The sequence below is a fragment of the Acanthochromis polyacanthus genome, chromosome 13 (genome assembly GCF_021347895.1).
Source record: "Acanthochromis polyacanthus isolate Apoly-LR-REF ecotype Palm Island chromosome 13, KAUST_Apoly_ChrSc, whole genome shotgun sequence".
In the NCBI taxonomy this organism is placed as follows: Eukaryota; Metazoa; Chordata; class Actinopteri; family Pomacentridae; genus Acanthochromis; species Acanthochromis polyacanthus.
In genome coordinates, this window is record NC_067125.1 from 19,032,655 (window position 1) to 19,052,158 (window position 19,504).

A 19,504-nucleotide genomic window follows, 5' to 3' on the forward strand; every position below is an offset into this window, starting at 1 on the left:
AAAAAAAACAAAACTTTATTTCACTTTGTCAGTGAACAAAACAAACAATGAACACCGATGCACTGATGTGAAGTTCTTTATATGTGGGCAATGTGTCTTTATTAGTTAAAAGACAGGACATTGTAATTGTAAGATATCATTGATTTACACCTGGATTTTGTGCTTCATGGCGCTAGGTGTACTGTTTGATGTTGGACATTGTTTTACACAGACACCACTGAAGAAGAAAGGTGCCGGAAGTGCTGCACGTTGTTATGTTGTTGTTCAGAAGAATGGGTTAGCCGGTAAAGACCACGCCAGAAGAAACTGTGATAAGTGGAATAATTTAATGCACCGTTCTTCAGTAAATAAGAAAGACTGAACGACCATCTCCGCACATTTTATTTAAATAGAAGCAGCTAATGTCACGATCTGGCAGGTGTGAAACCATGCAGCAGGCATACAGACAGGCAAGTGATTTGAAAAATGAGGTTTAATTGATAGAAACTAAAAATAACACGCCATATAAAGAAACACAAGAACAAACAGAATGGGGATTAGAACTAACTAAAAGCGACAGACCAATCGGCCATGGCAGAGATTGAATAAATAAAACAGAACCAAGGGCGGACCAGAAGGCCGAGGAAAAAACTAACATAAAATCTAAACAAAACCTAAGAAGAACTCACACAGTCCAGAGATCGGGAGACAGAGTCGGAGGAGGGCAGAGACTGAAGATCAGACGGGGGGAATAAGGAGCACAAACGGAGCGGAGGTGACAAACTGGTGAGGCAAACACAAGCATCTGGGAAGTGGTGTGCACATCGCAAAGAATAGTCCAAAACATAACAGATAGAGTCCAACGAGGATAACTGACAGAGGGGAGCGTTCATGGACAGGGTAAGTGGGCCAATGCTGCAGCGCTGAACAGAGTCTAGAGCCAGGCTTTAAGCAGAGCTGATTAATGATTGCTGCCGGCTGCACACACCGCGCAGCCGCTCGTCATGAAATTAACGAGCCGGCTCATTGCATCAAGAGGGGTGTGAGAGTTAAATGCATCAGTTCTCCCCTGTGTTTTCCCGACCACAGACAGCAGGGAAGGTTAACAATAGATATCGTCAGTAACTACACAAATAGCTCAGATAACGACACAATGTAACGAATAAATACAATAACATATAGGCCTACGCCATTTCGTTTAGCCCGGGGACGCTTCCTTAGCAGCCACCACAACAACAGTGGAAGCGTCCTTAGCAGCGACCACAGCAACATTCCGAGACGTGAAAGATTCATTGTCATAACAAACCAAAGATCATACACAAGAACTGAACGAATATTGTGAAATTAAAATGGTTTTTTTTGGTGTCGCTGTAATGCCTGAGGCTCAGGTAGAAAGACGGGGATCTTGTTGTGGTGTTCCGAACCCGGAAGGGAATAAAGTTTTTAGATCGCTGTGCGCTGACTGGTGTATGGATGAGCTCAACAAATGATTGCGGTAAAAGCACGTTCATGGAAATAAATACGGTTGTTTGCATTGACAACGAGCGACTTGTGGATCATTGAAATGCAACTTGTTAACAAGGGAGCGAAGCGCGTCAACTAATGAATGGCCGGGGAAGACATCTCAGTCACTAGCAGTAATCATCAAGAGTTACATAAATGATTTCACAACTCAAAAAATTACACAATGCAACAATACAAAAATAAACACACCACTTGGTTTCGTCTGTGGCAGCGTCCTAACCAACCAGCATAACGGTAGAAAATGTGACACTGTCACAATTTAATCTTGTGCCGTGAAATTCGGCGTAAAAACAAACCAAACCACAGATCATTTCCAATAACTGAATGGATAATGTGAAAGTATTATATATATTTCTCGCGAAAAATGTCATCAAAATGTTTTTTTCTGTCCAAACTATCTTAAAATAATGCATTTTCCACGGAAAATAAAAGGAATAGCTGCCATGTTTTTATTTTGAGAAGCCTGCAGCAAGCAGTCACGTGACCCTCCGTCAGAACAATAGAGAGGAATTGGGGGAAAAAACGTTAGCATCTCACAATTTTCAGGTCCAAATTGTGAGATTGTAATGTTTTGCATTGTGGACCAACGTGATTATGTCACAATTTGATGTGAGACTGGGTTGTCATTTCTTATGTGAGTCATGAGAGGAAGAAAAAGAAAAGATTGCCTCTCTTCCAAAACATATTGCCCAACTGGATCCTTCCTACGCAATCTCTCCAAGTTCTGATATATATAAAGTGCGCCTTATAATACAATCTGAATTTAACATCTTAACTGCAGACCATACTATTTCAGAAGACCGGCAGTACATATTTTGAACAGGGTGACAAAGCAGGAAGGCTCTTGACCCACCAGTTGCGTCAAACCATTTCTTCACATCAAATACTTAAACTTTGTACATCAACAGGCATTACAATAGACCCAGTAAAGATTAATAAGGAATTCAAAAATTACTATGAATCATAGTACTCATCAGAAACCAATGCAGGTAGGACAGACTATGACTTTTTTATTCTTCACTGGAAATTCCCCAGGTCACTTCAGACAAGTTAGAAGAGCTAGAAAAACCAACAAGTACCAGAGAATTGTCAGGAGCCATAAAGCACATGCCTGCCAGTAAATGCCCAGGTCCAGACGGCTTTCCATTCGAATTTTATCGACATTTTTGGATAAATTATTCCCTGTTCTTATAGACATGTTCAGTGAATCATTTGCCCTTTCTAAGCTACCTCCTACACTTAATCAGCCAACAATTTCCCTAATTTTGAAGAAGGATAAAGATGCTCTTAACTGTTCTTCTTATAGGCCAATTAGTTTGTTAAACGTAGACTTTAAATTGTTATCAAAAATGGTTGCTATCCGATTGGAAACTGTTTTTCCTTATATAATTTCTCCATATCAAACAGGGTTTATTAAAAATATACATTCATTCTTTAACTTGAGACGTCTGTTCAACACAATTTACAATCTCCCATCATCAGTTTTGTAGCAGAAAAGTTTCCTTAATTTCCTGTTTTGCCCCCGACTCATCTTTTGATGCATCTATTAAACCAGTCCCCACGTTAAAAGGCATGATCTCACACATATATTCTCAGATCCATTCTCTCCGAATGTCCTCCTTGACTTCAATTAAGTAACTTTGGGAAGAAAATTTGGGAATGGTGTTTAGTGATGATTTGTGGAAAGACATTTTGGATAAAGTGCACAGTTCCTCAGTATGCGCCAAACATGGCCTGATACAGTGCAAAATTTTGCATAGTACACACTTAGCAAAGGTTAGGCTTTCAAGGATGTATCAAAATGTAGACTCAATCTGTGACCGGTGTCGCCAGGCTGATGCATCCTCATATGTTCTGGACATGTCCGGCCTTGTTGTCATACTGGTCAAAAAATTTTGACACTTTCTCTTAGGTCACAGGCAAAGATATTGCCCCAAATTCTCTTGTGGCACTTTTTGGCGCAACTGCTAATATCACATTATTGTCCTCTACGAAGAGGTCCTTTATAGCTTTTGGTAGCTTATTAGCTAGACGCTTAATCCTCCTAAAATGGAAATCTATAACACCACCGGATCACTGCCACTGGGTCAGAGATGTCCTTTACTTTGCCAGATTGGAGAAAATTAGACGCTTGTCAAAGGGCTCAAAAGAAAGGTTTTCCGGGACTTTGAACCCCTTTTTTGAATACATTGGGAAGCTGGCCTCCCCAGACAATCTTGAATAAGTACTTAATTTTCCTTCCAGTGGACCTAGCATTATCTCATTTACATTTTGTTGCACTTGATTTAATATGTTTGCTGTATTTTGTTATTGTTTACTTTATTTTTATTTACTATTATTTTTGTTCTGATTTTTTCTTCTTCTTGTCTTGTGGAATGTTAATGTCCGTGTTTGTTTGTTTGTTTTTGTTGTTTTTTCATTTTTCTCTATGGGCTGTTAAACATGCCATTTACTAGTGAATATGCTTCCATTTCACGGTGAAGCTCATGTTTGTATTTTTTCAAAAAGTTAAATAAATAAACTATGGGGGGGGGGGGGGGGGGGGGGGGGGGGAATGCTGTTCCTATGCTGAAATGCACACTTTGGTCAAATATGTTGTGCCCGAAACTCCTTCAAACCAAATCAACTTAAACATCATTTGCTTTCATATTTATCACATTTCAAGTCATTCTGAAGAAGAAATTTGTGTGTCAATACGAATTTCCCATTACTGTAGCCTTCGTGATTTTTATGCGCTTTGGTCATGGAATTTATAGGCAGGAGTCAATGAAATTTTGTTTTTCTTAAGTTGGTGGGCCAGGCCATGGTCGATCCAGAGGCTTCAACGTTGACACGGTGTTATCAGATGAGGATGTGAAAGCTGCTATAGCTGTTTTGAGACACTCTGCTGATGAAGACACTATCCATGAGAACATGAAAGCTACGTTCATTTTTCATCATTCAATGGTCAATGATGAAAAGAAAAGCGCAAATGTCTTCTCAGTTTTCATGCGGCTTCTTGACACACAAAGACTGGTAAGACATCTTCATTTGTTGAATCACTGAAATATTCCAAGCAGTGTAACCAATAACTCCTTTCTGTGTAGTGTATTTTTGCATTACAGATAGAACAAGATTTCAGGCTCCTGTTTGGTGAGGTCATTGCCAACAAATTCTTGGAGTGAAGCAAAAATTGTAAACTAAAGTGTCACGGGGCAGGGGGTTTGAACCCAGAGTGCAGGCACCACAGATGGCGGGCAGACTAGGACAGAAACAAGGATTTTATTTAAAAGAAATACATTGCTCAAAAAATTAAAGGAACACTTTGAAAATACATCATATTTCAATACGGGGAAAAAAACTAACTGGATATCAGCATTGATATGGACTGGATAATGTGTTAAGAATGAAAAGTGCCACATTGTTTGATGGGAATGAAAATTATCAACCCCCCAGGAGGGCTAAATTGAAGACACCCCAAAATCAAACTGAAAAACTGATGTGGCAGGCTAGTCCATCTTGCTGAAATTCCTTGGCAGCAACTCAAAATGGTATTCAGTAGTTTGTATGGCCTCCATGTGCTTGTATGCATGACTGACGATGCCAGGACAAGCTCTGAATGAGACGATGGATGGTGTCCTGGGGTATCTCCTCCCAGAACTGGACCAGGGCATCGTTGAGCTCCTGGACAGTCTGAGGAGCAACCTGATGGTGTCGGATGGAACAAAACATAATGTACCAAAGGTGTTCTACGGATTTAGGTCAGGTGAGCATGGGGGCCAGCTAATGGTATCAGTTCCTTTATCCTCCAGGAACTGCATGAGTTCTCTTACCACATAAGAATAGGCATTGTCGTGCACCAGAAGGAATCCAGGACCACTGCACCAATGCAGGGTCTGACAATGGATCAAAGGATTTCATCCTGATACCTAATGGCAGTCAGAATGCCATTGTCCAACCTGTAGAGGTCTGTGCGTCCCTCCATGAATATGCCTCCCCACACCATCACTGACCCACCACCAAACCAGTCATGCTGAACAATGTTACAGGCAGCATAAAGTTCTCCACGGCTTCTCCAGACCCTTTTGTGCCTGTCACATGCGCTCAGGGTGAACCTGCTCTCATCTGTGAAAAGCACAGGGCACTAGTGGTGGACTTGCAAATTCCTGTATTGCCAGCCGAGCTCCACGGTGCCAGTCAGCGAGCACCGTGGGCACTAAAGGACACTGGGCCCTCAGACAACTCTCATTACATCTCTTTCTGATTTTTTGATCAGACATTCAGACCAGTGGTCTGCTGGAGATCATTTTGTAGGGCTATAGCAGTGCTCATCCTGTTCCTCCTTGCACAAAGGAGCAGATACCTGTCCTGCTGATCGGTTGAGGACCTTCGACAGCCCTGTCAATCTCTCCCAGACTAACTGCCTGTCTCCTGGAATCTCCTCAATGCTGTTGAGAATGTGCTGGGAGACACAGCAAACCTTCTGGCAATGGCACACACTGATGTGCCATCCTGGAGGAGTTGGACTGTCTGTGGAACCTCTGTAGGGTCCAGGTATTGCCTCATGCTACCAGAAGTGACACTTACCCTAGCCAAATGCAAAACTAGTGAAAAACAGTCAGACAATATTAGGAAGGAAAAAAATGTCAGTGGCCTTCATCTTAAACTCATTTCTGTTTTGGGGGTTGTCTCATTGTTACCCCTCTAGTGCATCTGTTGTTAATTTTATGAACACCAAAGCAGCTGAAACTGCCTAAAAAGCCCCTCAGTTACTTACTTGACCAGATCAGTATCCCACATGTTTCACTGATTTGATGCAATACTTAGATTAAAAAGTGTTCCTTTAATTTTTTTGAGCAGTGTACTAATCACAACCTGAACTAACCAAGGCAAGCAAACTTCATGCAGAAAGCAAGGAATTTAACAAAGAACCAAACAGAGCACTAAAAGAACAAGAAATCGTAAACTAAATAGACCACTACATGGGCAAAGAGCTGAACTTAAATAAAACGGCTGAACTCACGACCCACAAGTCTGAACAGGGAAGGAGGCAGGCAGTCTAGAAAGCCGACAGGTAGTGGTGGCGGGCGATGGGGCTGCTATCCTGCTGCTATCCAGGAAAGATGTCTGCATCTCAAGCTTTCGATAACCTCATCAAATTCCTAAAGGTATGTTAAAAAGTTCTTTACAATGTACTTTCCATCACCTCCATTTCATGCAGAAAGTGATCTACCATCAGAGGTTTGTCACTAAATACTGCTGTTGTTGTAGGCTGGAACCAGTGTAATTCAGCATCTAGACAGCATCACCTAAAACAGTCAACCTTACCTTCTGGCTCAGGGACCCACAAGAAGCAGCATACACGCCTTCTTCGTTGTGATTGACAAGCATGCACTTCCATGTAACATAACAGATTCAGTGGGAGTCCTTGACGAACTCTTTAAGGACCATTACGTCTTTGGTACGTCATACAGTGCTTCCCTGACCAACTTTTTCACTTTTCTGCTAACAACCATTTACAACATTTATGATGGGGAAACAATGGAAACTCCCAGAGTTGTAGAGTTGCGAGCAAGAATGTTGCATTCGAGATCAAAATAATTAAGTGCTTTTCTTTGCAAGAGTGACCATGGCGGACCAAATAGCATTGTAAAGCACATGAAGGCAGTTCATGGTCTCTGTACTGACAAAACAGGACTCTTTATCCCGTCCATCTTTTGGTACCTTTTTTGGCTTTAGAAAGCACCTGAACCGATGCCATGTAAGTGATTTATTTGATTCTGCAGAAAGTGATTTTTCACTTTGTCAAAGTTTTCCTGTCATAAGTCGTGTCACTGATGTTGTGGTTCCTGAAAATTAAGAGACTGAGTCGGAATTATCTTCACCAGACCTTGTAAATAGTTCTGCAGCTGTAATTTCTGATCTAAAGGCAGCAGGTGTAGGCCAAAGTGTAGTGAATTCTGTTGTGAATTCCATGGAAGAGATTGTTCAAGATATCCAACAGCATGATCTAAAACACATGACGTTTTGGAAGGGGTGGCCCAATATGAGTTGAAGTTATTGTTTGCGTACTTTAAAGAACAACATGTTACACTGGAGGAGTTGAATTTAAGAATACAAAGTTTTGATTATGGATTCATGGAGAGAAGCAACAGGCCAGTGATGGTGAATTTAGGTAGAGAGTCTAATGTTCTGGGACACGCCGTTTTTCGGTCGCTAACTCGTCCCAGGCCTTTGAGAAAACCAAAGCAAATTATATATCAAAACGTGCGGCTTCATCGGGAATCCCGGGCTATGACTTTTCTAAGAAATTCGTCATTTTTTCGCAGAATTATTCGCAAAAAACTGCGCAAAAACTCCCATAGGAAATGAATGGGGACTGAAAAAAATCGGCTTGAAAAATCCACTGTTTTCCAAACGCCACTCCTTCGTCATACGTTCACCTAGAAACTTCATTCAACCATAAAAACGCAGTGATTTTTCTTGTCTACGCAGGAATGTATTTTATGTCAGGCTGACATTTACAGTTTTTGATCAGTGAGTCCTCAAAAAAGTGAAAATTCTCAAAATCTGCTCTGGCTAGAGTGTGGCATGTCAGTTGGTAGAGTGGAGGAGAGGTGAAAAATCCACCTGAAAATTTTCCGATCGCATCGCCCTCACGACCAAACGATAAATGTTAGGGGAATGAAATTTGGTCAGATTGTAGACAAATTTCCTGGGATTCAAATGAATCCAAGTTTGAAGATCTAGCTCTTTCTGAAGTGAAATGGCATGCAGCAGTTTAGACCAAAGTTGCACCGTTCTCTCCATAGGAACCAATGTAAACTGAATCATCTGCCTCACGGAGGGACAGTGTTTTTTAAATCGCTGTAACTCGGTCATTTCTCACAATATTTGGAAAATAATTACATTCATGGTTAGCCACAGCCTTCCTCTCGCTCACGGTCATTTCGGTTTTCAGCTAGCATTAACGGTTAGCCCACAATTAGCGCCAGAACGGGACGTTGCGCTCTGCTGCTGAGAAGCACTTTTCTGCTGTCTGTGGCAGGCACCGTTGCTATGGGGGCCATAGCAACCGCCCTTACACACGCGCAGGCATGGTCTCACGCACACACACAGACTCATTGGATGGCCACACCCACCTTCACACCCAATACCTCCACAGGAGCTGCATTTCAGCCTGTAAATCAGATCTACCTCTCAGCTTCACACAGCCTTTAGAGCAGGGGTATCAAACTCAGTTCCAACACACCTGATTCAAATGATCAGGCTCGTTATCAGGCTTCTGCTGAGCTTGATGATGAGCTGATTATTTGAATCAGGTGTGTTGTAAGACGGAAACATCTGGAACACAGAGGATAGTGGACCTCCAGGAACTGAGTTTGACATCCCTGCTTTGGGGTAACTCCAATCCAAATTTTGAGCTGGTGAGATCTTCCTGTCTCTGCCTTTCAAAATAAAAGCACAGCAAAATTTCAAAATAAAAGCCTGCAATGAACCGGAAAACGCCAGTGAAACCTCTCAGCTTCACACAGCCTTTAGAGTAACTCCAATCCAAATTTGGACCAGGTGAGATTTTCCCTTCATACAGTCAATAAGATCAGCACAGTGAAGCTGGCGCACCCGCTGTGCCTCTTTCACTTCCTCCTGTAATTTCAAAATTCATTTTTCACAAATAATTCTACAAAATGTGGGTCAATAGATCTTGGGTGGCTTTTCACCAACCTTCAGCACCTCATTGTCTTCCCAGTCATGATTCTAAATAGATGGAACATTCTAAGATAAACATATCAAAACTACACTAAATGTTTATTGATATAGTCGGTCGTCTTCCAAATGTCCATTTTTTGTCAGTTTGTAAAGGATGCTGCTGACAAAAGCAGCAAGAGTTTCACAAGTTCATGGTGACAATAAGTGAAATTTGGAAAAAGAAAACACTTAATATGTCTTCAAATATCATCTATTATAATATGCATCGCTGTCTCTGTTCAACTGTGGGGATTTTTTTTTATTAAAGTCTAGATGCAAAACAAAATGAACATTATTTTAAAACTTAAAAAACAACAAAATATTCATGATAAAATAAAAAAGAATTAAATTAATATCTGAAACACAAACATGTAAAACTGCAAAGAAAAATAAATCTAATGATTAAAACTGAAATATAAATGCTAAATATTAATTTCCATCATAAATACAATAACAAAATACATAAATAAATAAAATATATTAAAATGATAAAACAAATCCAAAATGCATATAACAGAAATGAAATAAAGCTGAAAATAAAATAAATTTTATAAAAATCACAGCAATACACAAAATAAAAGGAAGAAACAGTTAAAAAACACAATAGTGCAAAATAAAAATACTAATTACTTTTATAATTAAAAATAACTACAATAAAATTTTCACAATAAAATAAAAAATAGTAAAATTAAAAAATCCAAAAGTCAAATATTAAATCACAAAAAATAAAATGAAAAGTGTAAAGAATAAAATCAAAGCAAAAAAATAAATGCTAAATATTTTTTAAAATGTAATTAAATTAATCATTAAATAAAACAACAAAAAATGGTAAAGTAAATAAAATGTATCAAAATAATAACATTAATAAATAAAAAATACAGTTGATTAAAATAATAATAAAGTAAGTCTGAAAACAAAAGGTGAAGTTAAATGTGTTACATCAGCCCCCAGGAGAGCAATGCCTGTTTATGGAAGTTTGATAATTGAATTGGTATTTTTGTCAATTTTATAATTACGTTTAAGTAATAAAGAATTCCTCCTATTTTTTTGAATACATAATTTGGTATTGCATTCCACATTTTAACATTTTCTCTTATGAGGCGACATAACCAATTAATTTTTAACATATTATTCATATTATTAATAGATAGAGATATAGATAGATACTTTATTAATCTCCAAAGAGAAATTCACAGTTCCAGCAGCATGAAAGGTAAGAAGAAAAAAAAAAAAAAAACAACATGAGAGCATGCAAGTTACAAATAAGACTATGAAAAGCAAAGTTATCATCCCTGGGTGGACTTGAACCACCAATCCTTCAGTTAACAGCCAAACACATTAACCAATTGCACCACAGAGACCACATAGGAACATGTTCATGTTATTAGTCATTAGTTAATTTCATCCTCTTCTGTTCACATATGGTTGTAATACTCTCTTTCTATGACTCTTTGGCTGTGTCCGAAATGGCATACTAATATACTACATACTACATACTCAATGAGTATATACTGTATACTAAGTACTATAAGTATGATTAGAATGCCAACCGTTCACACTTTAGTATACTACTACGTTTCCCATAATGCATTTCAAACCTCCAACGACAAAAACCGGAAGTACGGCTATCGACTGACACACACACACTGCAGACAGAACTTTCTGGAAAAAACGCCTCTCCCAACGGGCGCCCGGCAACAGCGTAGCAACACCAATCAGCGGTGGCATCGAGGCCCCGGTGCACGTTCATTGGCACTTCTTTCAAATAAAGCCGCTGGCCACTGGCCGCCCACCCCCTTTCTTCGGTTCCATTCAGAGGTAAGGCTGCGTACTTTTTCTCCTCCCTGCTAGCTTTAGCATAGGCCGATTCTGCACTATATCCTATTAAATATTATGCTCCAACTGAATCTAAATGCTCAGGGTAACAGTAGAAATGCATACTGTGGAAAAACAAACGACAATATTTTTGGTATATTTCAACGTCTGCATTGGTCATGTTCAAGTTGCTATCATTAGCTTATTCAAAGGCTAGCTAGCCGTTAGCTAGATAGATAGCTTTTGGATAGCTAGATAGCTTTGTCTTTGTAAAATGTTGCTGCAACGCAGAAAATAAAATAATGTCTGCCTCATAATGTTTGTTTGGAAAATAGTGTGGTTAAACCGGAGCTTTCATGCATTTTTCCAGTCTCTTGGTGAGGGAGTGTGAAGCGCCTTTCTCCCTCAACTTCTTCTCGCTTTGTTTGACTGTAAACTTGAGTTGCACAGTTAAGTTTTGTGCTCTAAATGAATAGGGATGCTGACGGTCAGAGCAGAAAAACGTAAACTTGACACTGATGTGTAGAAATGATGATTAAAGAAGATGTAGTAGTATTTGCTTTGTTCAAGTTGCTATATGTGCTTTGGGACGTTTTAATTTGCATCTATGTAGAACGGTTGTCTTAGTAAAATGGTGCTGTGATATCTCTTCTACCTCATTGTGTTTTCTCTAAAATAGTGTGGTTAAACAGGAGCTTTGCTATAACTGTTTTAGTCTTGCAAAATGGTGCTGTGTGCACTTTCACAGGAATTTTGATGTTTAAATTAATTAAGGTGCCAGTGCTTTGTTCCATCATGTTAGAATCAGTTCTATCAGTCATTTAGGACATCATGATGAGTATAATATAGTTTATTTATAGCATGTTGCATGATTAAATGTTTCAGTGCTTCCATTCAGTAGGCAGTGACAGTAGATTTTTTTTCTCTGATAAAAAAAATACATTGCTAGGACATTCAATGTGTTGTGTGTACATGTTTTTCTGCTCATGTTGGTGATAACTGTTTTGTAGCAGTGGTTTCAGACAAGTCACAGTGTTTATTTTTTTTTTCTTTTAAGATTTTCACTATGCTGTAAGTGTCTTAGTCTTGTAAAATGTACTTTATACTGCTAACTTATCTTCAGCTGGTGCGGTCACCATGGCGACCAACTGCCAGGCTCACACAGGGGTGTCACTAGGTTTTAAGGACAGGGGAGGTTTAGCCCCCATGAGAAATTACTTTTCCACTTTTTGGAGCGATTTAGATTTTTTTTCAGAGATACTTTACTGTGTAAATGTTTTAGGCCACAGTGGCCATGACTTTTGCTCACATCACAATAATTCAGGGCTGCCAACTTGTGATCAGACCTCAGAGTGAGATTTGGTTTATGTGAGATGCTGATGGGGGGTCTGGGGGCCCTCCCCCAGAAAATTTTGAAAATTATTGATCCTATTTCCTGCATTCTGGTTTATTTTAAGAGCATTTTGTGAAAATCTTGTTGTAGAGACAACATTAAGGGATAATAAAAAAACATTGAGATTTAAAAAACTGAAAAAAAACAGCAACAGCAGGCAATATTGAAAATGTTTCTTCATGTAAAATATGGATGAATGTTCTCTGGCTGGATGTGCACAACACATTTCAGTATTTTCCATAAATATATGCATAATTGAAATAACTCCATCAACCACTTTGTAACATTTGTCTTTATAGGATTCTTATGCACTCAACAGCTTCAAGTTGACCACATCAGCCAACTAAAGAATGAAAAGTGCTGAAGCAAAAACAAAACCTCTTTATAACTTAAATTATCTATTCACTGAACAGAATTACAGTCAGACACTAAACTCTGTCCCACAGGAGCAGGGTTACATGGACTAAAATCAGGACCAAACCAGGTCTGACTGGACCTCACAGGAGCAGGGTATCATGGACTAAACCCAGGAATAAATGAATGAATAACTTATTAACTCGGCCCAAAAATAAATGACAAAGTCTGTAAATTCAGAATAAATGGCACAACTGTATACAGGAACAGGAAGAGAACAGGAAAAAATGAATTTTTGTGAGCCATGTTGTCCTCCCTGAGGCTTCAGAAAATTCACCAGTTACTTGTAGTGCAGTTTGTATCTGTGATTTATCTTTGAGGAATAAAACTGTGTCATTAGCTAGCTGTGAAATCTTTATCTCACGATTGAAAACGACTAAACCTTGAATATTTGGGTTGCAGGAAGATTTTAAGAATAGGAGTTCAGATGTAATATTTCTTTTTCTGTTTCTTTACTCTAATGCAAAAAAAGTAACTTGAGTTTTTCTCGCCGCCTTCTAACCACTTCGCTCTAGATCTGATGAAAGCGCCTTTCGCTAAGTTCACGTACATTCTGTCAAGCTCTTCTGTGAGGTTTTTTAGTGTGCTTAGGTCTTCTTCAGATAAATCATGTTTGGAACTTAATAACTGTAGCTGGTTTATTAGAAAATTCCTTTTTTCATCTTTTACTTTTTTTATTTCTTTACTACATTTAATTGCAACTTCTCTAATTTTAAATTTAAAGTATTCCCATTTTTGAATTGGATTCATTTCTCTTTTACCGAATATATCCTTACCAAGTAATTGTACCCCTTCTTTAAATTGTTTATCATCTAATATATTAATGTTTAATTTCCAATAGCTTCTTATGTTAGAATTCCCTTTTGATCCTGTTAATCTTAAACTTATTAATTTATGATCACACAGTGGAGCATGAGTATGAGAAATATCTAAAACAAACTGTAAACTCTGTGATGAGATGAACCAAAGGTCAGTTCTTGACTGTAAACTTCTGCTGGTGTTAGACCACGTGTAGTCTGTGACATTGGGGTTCATAAATCTCCACACATCTGTTAGCAAAAGATGATCACTTATAAATGAGGTGGGTTTAAAGCCCAGTAACGATGCAGATCTTGGAGGATGTCTGTCCATGTAATCATCTGGAGCATCATTAAAGTCTCCTCCTATGATAATAGTAGAGTCTTTGTATTTTTCCTTTAAATCGTCCAAAGCTGAAGAGAGTTCAGTAAACATGTCCTTTGCTTGCGATGCTCTGTTTGGTCCATAAACATTACAAATGATAGACATTAAATCATCCACCTTCAAAACTACAATGATCCAGCAGCCTTTGTTTGAAGCTTTGGTTTCCAGAATATCACCATTAAATCTGTTGAAAAGTACTGCCACTCCAGCTGAATAATTGTATACAGGCAGTTATAGTAGCAGCAGCAGTACATGCATCTGCTGATGTGGGATTATTTCTGGCTTTTCAGCTTTTTACAACACTGAAAATACACAAAGGATTTATCATTTCTTCACTATGTTGAAGTCTTAGTTTATACTGTGTTTATACATTTGTCTCTGTAAAATAGTGCTCTGACAGATGAAATATCTCTTGTACCTTGTAGTGTTTGCTTCAAAAGTAGTGTGGTTAAATGTAACATTGACTACATTTTCTAGCAAATTTGATGTTAAAATTAATTAAGGTGCCAGTGCTTTGTTCCATTATCTTACAATCAGTTCTATCAGTCAATTAGGACATCATGATGAGTATAATATCGTTTAAGACATGTTGCATGAGGAAATGTTAACATACTGTTAATTACAGTGTCATATTAATTCTCTGTGCTGTGTTAAAGACCAGTTCAGCTACTTTTGCTGCAGACATGTTGAGATTCTTCTTCTTTCTGAGAAAACATGCAGTCGTGCTTTAATTTAGTAGCCATTGTCTGGTCTTTAGCCCTTTTGTGTTTTGAATTAGTTGTTTCAGTTTGAGTCAGAAGTGTAAGTAGATTTTTTCCTCTGATGAAAAAATACATAGTGAGGACATTAGATGTGTCTTGTACATGCATGTTTTGCTGCTCATATTGGTGCTTACTGTTTCATAGCAGTGCTTTTAGATAACTGTTTTTTTTTTTCCACCAGCCTTTGGACAGCCTTTTGGAGAGCCTCTGGATTGCCCTTGGACAGCCTTTGGTCAACCACCACTGCATTACCTCGTATCCTTTCATCCATCCATCCATCCGTTTTGTGTGCCTTGTTCTCTCTCTCTCTCGCTCCCTCTTTGTCTCTCTCTCTCCCTGTGTTTGTCTGTCTCTGTTGTGCTCTTGTGCTGTCTTCCAGGATGCCTCGGAAGGGGAGACGCTCCCAGGCCCAGAAGCAGCGCTGGAGGAAGCTGGACGCGTCCGAGATGCCCACCCCTCCCGTCGACGCACCCCACTGCTCCCGCTCTCCCCAGTACAAGGTATGTTTACACCCAAACTGACATGCTCACTTGTGCAATACAGAATGTGCTAAGTTGGACACATTCATGGCATCCGCACGATGTTGAATTAAATAAGTGTATTGTTTGCTCACAGAAGGTTGGTTCCACCCTGCCAGCCGGACGGTTCTGGGAAGAGCGGCAGGCGCGTGCAAACTTTATTGCACGTAAGTACTCAGCTGTTTTTATCATGAAATATCTTCACGAATCATATTTAGTGTACCACCAACAATTACCCGTTGAACACAGATTCTGCTGCTCTCATACAATAATAGAAAATGGTGATTGTTGTATGAGCTCTCTTTGTTTGAAATCTGTTTTAAATCCTCTTTTGCTCTGTCTTCTTGTGAACAGGCCGTGGCACCGGTTACCGCCACAAGGCTTTGAAATGGCCAACTTCACCCTTTACTGGGCGCAACCACAAGTTGGTCATTCCTCCTGAGCGCCCTGGAAAGAAGGTATAATTATTAATTGTTGCTGTTCGTTTTCTTAAAAAGTTCTTTTGACTTTCATACTAAAACTGTGGTATTTCTTTTGCAGTTCATTCTTATTGTTGGGGACTCCCATCTACGTGCTCTTGTAGATGGCTTTATTCGGATGCCAGAGTCTCGGCTGAGCTTTGGCTTCCTGTCGATCCCGGGGGCATCTGCTTCTGAAATTCGCACTGAGGTTCTGCACGCTGCAGTTCCTCGTGCACCTGATGCCGTCTGCGTCATGGCCCCCGGCAACAACCTGACCAGCACCACTGTTGAGAAGGCCGGTGTGGATTTTGCCAATCTCCTCACCACTTGTGGCAACCGCTGGTCCAAGGTTTTTGTGGTCGACTTTCCTCCCCGCCTGGTCGTTGACGTCCAACACCAGGACCTGCTTCGCCAGGAATATAGACGTGTGGCTGCTCGTATGGGTAAGAGGAAAAAGATTGTTTTCATCCATTCCATTCACTGAATGAACAAACTAGAAAGACGTGACCTACATTTTAACAATTCTTAAGTATCAATGGATATTTTGCTGCAATGATGACTTTTTTTTCAATTGTTTTTCAAGGTGTAAAGTTCTTCAACACTGCAGAGCACTTCCCCCTGAGTGATTTGGTGCTGTGGAGCAAGGATGGTGTAAGTGTAGTATGTTGTGAAAAAAAGTTGTTGATTGGACAAGTTTGGTTCACGGCAGATGTTCACTGACATTAAAACTGTTTGTGTGGTTTTTTTTTTATTTCTTATTTTTGCAGGTCCATCTGAGTGATCGTGAGGGGATGGGGATCCTCGTCCAGTTGTTCTGGTCCGCTGCCAACGAGCAACTGCTGACACCACTTCCTTCGCCCCGGATCTCTCCTCAGCCTCCAGTTCGGAAAGCTACAGTGAGAGAGAGATCCCCTGCTCCACCCAGCCCGAAACCCCGTGAACGGAGGAATATTGGTCAGGGCGGCAAGGTAATTGATAAATTGATTTATGTTTTTTAGACTTTTTTTAGACAACTGTGACATCATGTATTGTGATAATAATGGTAATAATATGTGTACTGTGGTAAAAAACATTAGTTATAATTCAGTGTGACGCTTTCTGTGATTGCAGACGAGCCATCCTCGGGAACCTCCCCGGTCCAGAGGTTCACCAAAGCCCAGGATGGCTCAACAGCAGGTTTGTGATTCTTCAGATAGTTCTTTCAGATGCTATTGGTTGTTTTTTGACAGGACAAACTGTAATTAGTAGTGTCTGCTTTGTGTTTTACAGGTGGAGGAGAGCTTCCTTCCACTGAACCCCGTCTGGTTCAGCAGCACAGCCCTAAGTGCCATGGAGAAAGTGTCTCCCTCCCATATGTCTTGCCTGGCGGATTTCAATGCCATGGAGAAAGTGTCTCCCTCCCATACGTCTTGCCTGGCAGATTTCAAGGCTTCTCCTAAGCCAAAGAAGGTAAGTTGATTGATTAAAATTTTATCTCCCTTAGAAGGATTGTATGAATGCTCAAACATGTAATTCCTGACAGTTAATTCTGCAGATGTTTTTTTTTTTTTGTGTCATGTGCAATTAAGTAAAACTAGTTCATAACAACAGCCACAAATAATAACTGACTTGAATCAGCTACACAGAAATGTAGTTGTAAATTGTTGGATAGCTGTTCAACTCCATTTAATTGGTATCTCATTTGGTTGCTGCTGACTCCATTCCACAGGCGTCTACATTGTCCACACTGACACTTGCTATGTTTTTTTCTCATCTGTCATCAGCTGTTTCACTCACCCCCGGCCAGATTGTCCTGCAGTTGGGGCAAGACAGAAACCCCTGTTTGTTCTCCCATTGCAAAGGTAAGGATTAGTCCTCTTCTCATCAGTATGTATCATCTGACTGAAAATCATTGTCATTTCACTGAAGTTTTGTTGTTCTGTGTTTAGATGGCCAAGATGATGACCCCCTCACCGAATAGACACGTCTGGACAGCTGATGATGCGGGCTGCAAGCCTCCTTCTCCTCAGAAGGTATATTTACGTCTCTATAATCAATTAAAAGAACATTACAAAGCAGGCATCTCCATTTGTGGCCATTTTTGTCGTTCCTGTTTTTTTTGGCACATTTAATCTATAATCACAATTCCAATGAATCGCGAGCATTAGGAAAATTGAAACTACTAGCTAGCTATCAGCTACCAATCTAGCTTATTTGTTAGCTTGCTATCTTTCGGGTAGCTAGCTTTGGGACAACTGAAACTACTGGCTAGCTAGCTGGCAGCTAGCAATCTAGCTTATTCAAAGGCTAGCTAGCCGTTAGCTAGATACATAGCTTTTGGATAGCTGGATAGCTAGCTTTTAGACAACTGATGCTATTTAGTCATTAGCCAACTATCGAGCTATCGTGTTGCTTTATTTTTTACGTGTCACTGTTATTGTCATTTATCAGCTGACCCGAACACTGACTCCATCACAAACCAAGTGGCCCTGGTTCATGACAGCTGCATCCACCTCAGCTGATGCACCAACAGACAATGTAAGTTTATTCCTCTATGATAGACATGTTAGACAATACACAAGTATTTTTTTTTGTAAATTCATGATTGTTTGTTTTTTTTGGTTTACTGCAGTTAAAAATATTTTTTGGCAATTGAGAGAACTGTTATTACACTGGTCACAATACAATAAGCTACCTGTAATGCTGTGTTGTGTGCCATTGCTTTCACAAAGTAACTCTTGCTTCTAATCAGGGTTTTACATTAGCACTAGCCACTGGCAAAATTCGTGTAGAAAAGGTTTTGTTGAATAAAATATTTACATCACTTGCCATTGGCATGGTGGAAAAAAGTCAATGGAATACAGACTTTGCTATGTAATTGCATTTCACACAAACAGGAAAAGTATGTGGTCCAAGCAGTCTTCAGTAGCCTTCAGTCTGTACAGTAATGTTGATCCCATGACCATCAACTGTCTCTTACATGAAACAACTCTGATGCTGCAGTCATAAGTTTTCTGCTCAAAGCACCCTCCTTAAGCCTCCTCACAAACATTACATTAAAATAGTAATGTCATGTTGATGTCTACAGAATAGGAGCTCACCAGTAAATTAAATTAGGTGACATAGGGTTATTATGTGTTCATGGTTTTAGAAAAATTTTTAAGTCATTATGATCTATTCAAATGCAATTTCAAGAAAAAAAGAAAATATGTTGCAATGCCCTGGAAAAAAATCCCGGAGGGAAATTCTACGAATAATACAATAATACAGCAAAACATACAGACACATACATATCTATGTACACACACACACTCTATATATACATACATACTTACATGCATATATATATATATATATATATATATATATATATATATATTTCATATACACATATACATCTTATGCATGATTGCAATGAACATACAAATATGTATATTAAACTAGCAAAGGTAATCGTAAGCAATAATACGCTAAAATAATACAAGATTTCCATAAATTGGTGAGAGGACGTTCATAATGTTGGAACAATGAAAGTTGTTACTGAAACATTAAATCATATGATCCTTTAACTGAAGAAGCTAGTACTAATGCCGAACTGGAAAAAAATTAAGCTGTCTGAATAAATAATGAAAATATAATAATTACTGATCACAATTTGTCATAATTTCAGGATAAAACCAGGAGCGAGAGTCACCGTGTGGAGTCAGTCCGGGCCAGTCATTCTCAGAATGATAAGAGGTACAAGGTATT

The 19,504-nt window shown here is 39.3% G+C and overlaps 1 protein-coding gene across 2 annotated transcripts in view; it reads left to right on the forward strand.

Moving 5' to 3' along the window:
- The window catches only part of efhd1 (EF-hand domain family, member D1), a 144,030-nt gene that overhangs the window by 116,909 nt on the left and 7,617 nt on the right, over positions 1–19,504 (forward strand). The window contains exons 2-13 of one of the 2 annotated variants that reach the window (XM_051958314.1): positions 14,978–15,296; positions 15,412–15,481; positions 15,669–15,772; positions 15,855–16,218; positions 16,359–16,426; positions 16,543–16,743; positions 16,886–16,951; positions 17,045–17,224; positions 17,539–17,616; positions 17,704–17,787; positions 18,206–18,292; positions 19,425–19,499. In XM_051958314.1, the coding sequence (XP_051814274.1) occupies positions 14,978–15,296; positions 15,412–15,481; positions 15,669–15,772; positions 15,855–16,218; positions 16,359–16,426; positions 16,543–16,743; positions 16,886–16,951; positions 17,045–17,224; positions 17,539–17,616; positions 17,704–17,787; positions 18,206–18,292; positions 19,425–19,499 (1,696 nt within the window). The remainder of the gene's footprint in view (positions 1–14,977; positions 15,297–15,411; positions 15,482–15,668; positions 15,773–15,854; positions 16,219–16,358; positions 16,427–16,542; positions 16,744–16,885; positions 16,952–17,044; positions 17,225–17,538; positions 17,617–17,703; positions 17,788–18,205; positions 18,293–19,424; positions 19,500–19,504) is intronic. The other variant, XM_051958313.1, reaches the window with a different exon arrangement.